The sequence below is a fragment of the Thamnophis elegans genome, chromosome 10 (assembly GCF_009769535.1).
Source record: "Thamnophis elegans isolate rThaEle1 chromosome 10, rThaEle1.pri, whole genome shotgun sequence".
In the NCBI taxonomy this organism is placed as follows: domain Eukaryota; kingdom Metazoa; phylum Chordata; class Lepidosauria; order Squamata; family Colubridae; genus Thamnophis; species Thamnophis elegans.
In genome coordinates, this window is record NC_045550.1 from 34,146,094 (window position 1) to 34,153,802 (window position 7,709).

The 7,709-nt window shown below is 38.4% G+C and overlaps 1 protein-coding gene across 1 annotated transcript; it reads left to right on the forward strand.

The window, feature by feature from the left end:
- Nucleotides 1–1,044: 1,044 nt before the first annotated feature.
- On the forward strand, nucleotides 1,045–3,386 carry COPS9 (COP9 signalosome subunit 9). Its single transcript, XM_032224803.1, has 3 exons — nucleotides 1,045–1,185; nucleotides 2,195–2,267; nucleotides 3,292–3,386. Exons 1-3 carry the CDS (start codon nucleotides 1,123–1,125, stop codon nucleotides 3,327–3,329), a joined length of 174 nt encoding a protein of 57 aa, XP_032080694.1. The 5' UTR covers nucleotides 1,045–1,122; the 3' UTR covers nucleotides 3,330–3,386.
- Nucleotides 3,387–7,709: the final 4,323 nt, after the last annotated feature.

Genomic DNA, 7,709 nt, shown 5'->3' on the forward strand with positions numbered 1-7,709 from the left:
CAACCGAACCGGTTGGAACGGGGCGAGAAACCCACCCCTGGTGCAGACATTGGAACTTCAAAATTGAGTTGCAATTACTAAGTGGGGGGGGGGGACACATAATAACTTTGAAGTCGCTAAGCAACCAGTCATTAAGCAAGGACTACCTATATACGCAGATGCCCTGTAAATCCAACTTTAAAATTTATTTTGCTTTTTCGTGCCTTCAAATCAATCTTGACTCCTGGCAACTACCCGACAGATCCTTTGGTCCCCTTTTCTAGATCCAATTTCTGTTATTCCTGGGGGCATCAAATAATCTAATGCACATTGAGATAGGGTTATAATAATATAAGCAAAAATCTGGATGATTTTCAGTGATTTTTATTTCTATTTGTTCTCTCAAGTTTAAAAATTATTATATGCAAACAAAAGAGATACAAGACTCACTCCAGAGTTTGTGGGATTGGTAGGCTTTCGATAGAAAATATCCATGATCAACTTTAGTCTGCCTGGGCAGCATGCTGGCAACAAGAGAATGTTTTTAAGCTCCACTAGGAAAGGAATGGGGATGGGGCTAGGAATAGAATAGAATAGAACAGAATTGAATTGAATTCTTTATTGGTCAAATGTGATTGGACACAAAAGGAATTTGTCTATGGTGCATATGCTCAGTGTACGTCAAGAATCATAAGGTACAACACTTAATGATATTAATAGCAATCAGATCATACTAGGAAACAATCAATATAAATCATAAGGATACAAGCAACAAAGTTGAGGGTTAAATAATAAGGGTTAAATGAGGCAAGGAGAAGATACACTTTAAATCTGCAACTGGCCGAATAATGCTGGTTGTGCGAATGCAGCCATTCACTGCTGCTAAGCTTTCGTGACACTAAAACAAAAAAGCACCACCAAGCAGCAGCATCCTGGCTTGTTTATTTGGGAGTAACGGCCAAGATCTCGACCGCCAACACCGACGGGACTTCTTCACACCTTCCTCCTCCTACGGTCCTTCCGTCGGAGTCCCAGAACTTGATGAACACCACAGAGGTCGCCTCCTCCCACACTCCTAGAGAAGCCGGAAGCAGATTCTTTCTGGAGCCGGATGTAGGTGAGCTCTAAGGAACGAAGGTAGCGATGAAGCCGGCGGTGGACGAGATGTTTCCCGAGGGTGCGGGGCCTTATGTCGACCTCGACGAGGTGAGACGTCAGCAGCGGCGGCAGCAGCAGGAGAAGGACAGCCTTCCCGGGCAGGGCTGTTTGGTGTCCGGTCCTCGGAAATGGGGTTGCGCGACGTCCTTGGGTAGAAGTGGGCGGCGCTGCTGTCCCTTGTGTGTGTTGTCAGTAAACTAAGGCAGAGTTTTGTATTGCTAGGAAGCCCCGTTCCCATCCTCCACTACTGGTGTCTGGTTGGACGAGGAAGAGTGGGCAGATTGGATGCTTCACAAGAGTGAAGTTTTAAAGAGCTGGTTGAGCGAGAGATATTTCCAATATTGGGGGGGGGGGCTGCCACAGAGAGGGGGAAGATGGTGTCAAGCTATTTTCCAAAGCGCCTGAAGGCCAGTCAAGGAACCATGGATGGAAACTGAACAAGGAGAGATTCAGCCTGGAAATAAGAGAAATTTTCTGTCGGCGAGAGCAATCAGCCAATGGAGCAGCTGGCCTTCAGAAGATGTGAGAACTACATCACTGAAGGCTTTCAAGAAGAGCCTGGACTGTATCTGTCAGAAATGGCATAGAGTCTTCTGCTGGGGGAGGTTGGACAAGATGACTTGCAAGGTCCCTTCCGACTATGTTAAGCTGTTAAGGGTTTTCATACTTTTTCAGGACACAAAGTTTGTTTTTATGATGGAATTGGCAAGATTATTTGGGGAGTCTTTTTTCATCTGTTTATGTTTATCTGTCATTCCGCGGCCACCCTGCTTCTGCTTTTAGATGAGTGAGATTTTTGAGAGGAGAAAGAAATGCTGCACAAACATTATAATTATAATTTCCATTATAATGTTAGTCCTTGTATTTTCAATAATAATATTGAATAACTATTCAGTAGTAAAAAGCGATTAAAGTTATCAGGGTGATTCTGTCTAAATTGTGATAGATTTAGGTGACCAAGTAGAAAGTAGAAACTAGAGAACTGTAAAGTTTTTTTAAAGCTAAATAATTATTGCATGAATAAGTTGATACAGATGACAAACCAATTCTTTTTCAGGCTGGAGGAAGTACAGGTTTATTGATGGATCTAGCAGCTAATGAAAAGGCGGTACATGCAGACTTCTTTAATAGTAAGTGTTCAATTTTATTTAAACCAGGCATGTTTATTTTAGTCATTGCTGATTGTTTTTTAAAATGTTATTTCTTAGTGGCTTTAGTAGAAATATAGCTAAAAACATATCAGAACAACATCATATCTGAGAGAATGTTAAGCTTGCAAGTTTATCAAGTAAATAATTCCCAATCACTAAGACCATTATGTTTTATTGATTAGGGATTATTGGATACCTAACCTTTTAAATATTTATCATCAAATGCATTGTCTATTAAGCAGAAAATCCTCTGTTTCATAACAGCAGTATATACAGAATACATGTGTATCCTTCAAATTGTGCAATAGCTCAATAGCAATCAAGACCAAAAAAAGTTCAATTCTGGTATTGTGCCACTGTTGAGACACAGGAATAATCAGTGCCCAAATAGTAGCGTGCTATACAGTAGAAGCGGAAGTGATTCCCAATAACATAGAAAAACAGCAAACTTTTAGCATCAACATATAACTAAAATAAGGAAACCTTTACATGCTGAATGAGTTAAGTGAACCGATAGCTTATGCCAGACTACCATAGTATTCCGTACTCAATATTCTGATTCTGTAAAATGTACAACCTGTGCCTTTGATCTATGCGTCACAAGAGGATGTCCCACCTGCTATAAAATAAGTAAAATGTGAGGGAGGAGCTTTTAAAACTCAATCCTTTAGCATGTTAAAATAACTCATAGAGTTGCATTATATGATCTGTGCTCGAGAATCCCAATTTTACCTTACATAATAACCTTCCCATTTTCAGCTGAATTTCTTATGAACTTATTGAACGTATTTCAATACTTTTTATTCCAAAATAAGGAATACATTTTGTATTGTTGCTCTACAATCTGGGTGGCAAAAATCTAGACAATAAATGCCTCCTTTTTTGGCATTTGGTGATAAGTCTGCTTTTTGTAAATTAACCTATTCAGTTATGTATGTTTTTTTAAATCAGAACAATGAAGTTGTATTTACGTCTGTGTGGTATTCATTTATTATCCTTTTAGATTTTGAAGATATGTTTGATGACGACGATATCCAGTGAAATGTATCTTACAGCTATGTGGTGCTGAATATTGACATTTCTTAGAAAGACTATGTTCTAAACAAGAAGGAAATGTGAATGTAGTCGCTAAGACATGAAGGCATTGTGAAATGGCTAAAGATGGATAAAGAGGAGAATAATGAAGCTCATTTCCATTAGGATTTGTTTAGATGTAGAATTGTGTAGAGTTGCTATAATAAAATTTAAATAAATATTTAATTTTGAAAAAAAAATGGCTTGCTTTTTCTTTTAGATCATTCTAAAATTAGGATTAGAGAAGATAAATTGTAAGCATATTATTTTCCCACATAGAATAAACTCATATGTTCATAGCCCAAAAATCCATAACTCACTGCATGTGAATAAGCTGGAATGTGCTTTCATTCATTTGATGTCATTTTATGTATGGCTACATAAGGAAGTGCTGATTTCTTTTTAAATTTATATGCTGCCCGTCTCTCTGTCAGGTGACTGCATAGCTTGCAAAAACATAAAAGCAAAAATACAAAACATTAAATATTAATGTCACAAATAATTATGATGCCCCCCTCATATCATTTTACTCAAACATATTACAGAATAAGTCTGGGAGCAATATTCATACAATAGCCTTCCCCATAAACTCAACATGATTTTAGAAATCTAAGTACCGCTGTGGCTGTGGTAATTTCATTATGTGTACTTTCTTTTTCACAATGATGTAGAATTGGTTTGTCATTTCTTTCTTCCTGGGTGATTCTTTCAATTTTCCCATCTTTTCATATAATTTATATTTCATATAATATAATTCCTTCGGGATTGGGCGGCATATAAATATATTTAATAAAATGAATAATAATAAATAAATTTTCCTATACTGTCCTGGTAGTCTTCCATATGAGTACTAACCCAGTCCATTCCTGTTTAGCTTTTTAAATCAAGGCAAGCTAGGAAATGTCACCTAGTTGAGCACAATCTGGAATATTGGCCTGTGCTTTATTCTACGCTGTTACCTTCCCACCAAAGGTGGTTCCTATTTTTCTACTTGCATTTTTACATGCTTTCAAACTGCTAGGTTGGCAGAAGCTGGGACAAATAACGGGAGCTCACACCGTTACGCAGCGCTAGGGATTCGAACCATCGAACTGTTGACCTTTCTGATCAACAAGCTTAGCATCTTAGCCATTGAGCCACCGCGTTCCTCTTGCATTAGCCAACCACAAATTATTTGATTTTAAAAGGGATGTTAAAATCCTGCTTTATTGAATGTTAGGCAAATCATTAAAAAATAGTCTATATTGTATTGTATTTATTGTATTTATTTGTCTTGTATGCCGCCCACTCCTGAAGGACTCCGGGCCCGCTCACAATAGACAAGGGAAGGGGAAACTGGACAAAGACAACACTTTAAAACAAAAACCGCAACATTCACAATTTCCGTGGGGCTGGATGTTTCACAAGCCCCCCGGCCTGCTGGAGCATCCAGGACTTGGTGGCTTTGCGGAAGGCCGGGAGGGTAGTAAGGGTCCGGATCTTGACGGGGAGATCATTCCAGAGGCCTGGAGCTGCAACAGAGAAGGCTCTCCCCCGGGAGGTCTTGTAGGAATTGATTCTCACGCTTCTGTATCATTTTTAAGTTTTGATCATTCTACCAAGTACATAGTCCTTGACTTATGACCACAAATGAGCCCAACATTTCTGTTGCTAACCTTTGTCATGTGAGATTTGCCCCATTTAGAACCTTTCTTGCCACAATTGTTAAATGAATTACTGTAGTTGTTAAATTAGTAACATGGTTGTTAAGAGATTCTGGCTTCCTCATTGACCTTGCTAGTCAGAAGGTAGCAAAAATTATCACATGGCCATGGGACACTGCAATTGTCATAAATATGAGTCAGTTGTCAAGCATCTGAAGTCGGATCACATCACTATTGGGATGGGCAACAGTCATAAGTGTAAAAAATGGTCATCAATCACTTTTCACTGCTGTTGTAACTTTGAATAGTCACTTAATGAACTCTTGTAAGTTGAGGACTACCTGTATGTGTTTTCCCAAACTCTCCGGGTAGTTGTAGGAGTGCATCATTTAACTGGGCAAAACGGTGCATCATATAACAACTATTTTTGAATCAAGATACGTCACTTGCAGAATACATCCAAAATCCAGAACTCCCATGAAATTGAAATATGGAAATTTTTATGAAACATTTTATGACATAATGCAAAATGTCACACAGTAAAACGTTTCCTGTGGTTAACTCCTGATGTTTGACTACAGGCTATTTTCAAGGCAAATACATCTCTAAATATCTCCTTGAATTTTTAAGAACTGTCCCAATGAAGGAAGTGCATTAGAAATTCTACCATTGTTGAAGGCATTGGGGAATCTGGTAAGGAAATTTTTCTGACATGTTGACCCAATAGGTCACAAGTTTTCTTGTTAAGTTTCAGTTTTTAAATATCTAAAAGCTTTAGCACATATTTGAGAGACTAGCTCTCCCACTATGAATCTGCCCATTACTTAGATCAGCAAAAGTGGTCCTTTCAACTAACTCAAAGTTTCTCAACTTTGGCAGTTTTTAGATGTGTAGACTTCAACTCCTAGACTTCCCCATCCAGAAGCTCAGCTATGCAGCAGATGGAAGAAGGTCTTCTGTGTGGCTGTCAGATTCTGGAATGCACTTCCAATATTTAGAAAATGGAAATGTTTCCTATTTGCTTCCAAATGCACTTCAAACAGCTGGTTTTAACCTTTGAAATTCTACATGGTTAACTAATGAAGCTGTACTTGCAGGACAGCTTCCTCCAACTGATTATGACCCATCTGACCTATTTCTCCTATCAGTGATGCCTCATTTCATGAAACGAGGGTGATGAAGACACAAATGATGTTTTTCCATAGGGGCCTCTGCACACGAAGTGCTCCCGCATCCTTCAAGATTTTAATCTGCCCCTATGCTGTTGGTTTTCCATAAGCAATTAAAAACATTTTTTCCCAACACATGAGTTTACGTTTTCTGTGACAGCCTTAGGTATATTTTGGGTTTCTTTTATTATTTTGTTCTGTTTATTTCTTTTTCAGTGGATGTTTCATGATTTGTATTGACAGATGTTATAAGCAGCCAAGAATTTACTAATGTATTAATATATAGATAATGTATTAGTAATATCTATTTCACATTGACTAAGTCTGCCCAGAGATGAACTTCAATTAATTTTCTCTGCTTTGCAACTTTCTTAACCACAGGACTGTCCCGAACTCATCTTCAGTAGATTTAGAGGAATGTTTATATTATAAGCACGTGTAGCAGTTTTTCCAAACTCACAACTATGAATGTGCTAATGTTCCTGCTGTAACAGTTTTGAATTATGCATGCTCAAATATATGCTGATCAGCTAATGCATAATGTATATATACAATCATTATATAAATGGAGTCTTCTATAGTGTCAACTGTGAGCTGCCTCATGGAAACTCAGCATCAGTCTACAACCCCTTAATGCCAAGTAAAACAATTCGTTGCCGCTGGCTGTCTCTGTTGTTTTTCTGGGAAGTGGACAAAATGTCCAAGAATGACTTTGGGTCTCTAATCTGCTTCATAAGCCCAGTGTTTTCTTTGGACGCGTGTTAGATCGGTCTATAAAAAAGGACAAAATTAAGCAACAGTGCAAGGAAGGAAGCTTAGGTTCAGATAGTATTCTATTAAACTGAAACTGTGTAACTAGCTGTATCCTCCCTGCAGTTCCGTCATGAATGGGCGAACCCGTCAAGCAGCAGTTTTGAGAGAACATCTCTATGATATTCTCAGCATTCCACATCTATCCAGCTGGCCAAAAGGTTGACGATCTTGATTTAGAATACAGCAGGAACCCACCAAACTGCAGTTTATCAACAAACCATATTTTTAATTCATAGTTAGGGTGAGCGCATTTACCATTTTTTCTGGTACTAGTTTTTAAGATTCCAAGGGTTGTTTTTTTTTAAAAAAAAGTCTTGTGGTAATATGGTTTCAGCCAGAGTGTTGAAGACATCTGTTATAAGTCTCAGGGGCCCCCCATAATAGAGCAGTGGTAAGAAATACAGTATTAGCAATTCTAGTGCAGCAACATCTGGAGGACCACAGGTTCTCTTTCCCTTCTTTAAGCATCTACTGCTCAACCTGCTGCTTTATATAAACACACACATCCTTAATGTTTTCACTGCATCATGTTTTTCCGTAGCCTCATGAGAACTTTGCTTGATAAAGGGACCCATAAATATAAATAATGAAAGAATATCTAAATAAACAACCAAGCTTGAGCTGCAGAAAAAATTCTAGGAACTCTAGGCAATTATTCATCCTAGGATTTTTACCCCTCCGTCAAAAGCAAAATGACAGGCAGCCCAGCCTCTTTGCTGTTA

Excerpts from the sequence above, each read along its gene's own strand:
- COPS9 (XM_032224803.1), top strand. The coding sequence starts at position 1,123 with ATGAAGCCGGCGGTGGACGAGATGTTTCCCGAGGGTGCGGGGCCTTAT. Across the intron at positions 1,186-2,194 it reads CTTATGTCGACCTCGACGAG|GCTGGAGGAAGTACAGGTTT; the intron begins GTGAGACGTCAG and ends ATTCTTTTTCAG. Across the intron at positions 2,268-3,291 it reads ACATGCAGACTTCTTTAATA|ATTTTGAAGATATGTTTGAT; the intron begins GTAAGTGTTCAA and ends TTATCCTTTTAG.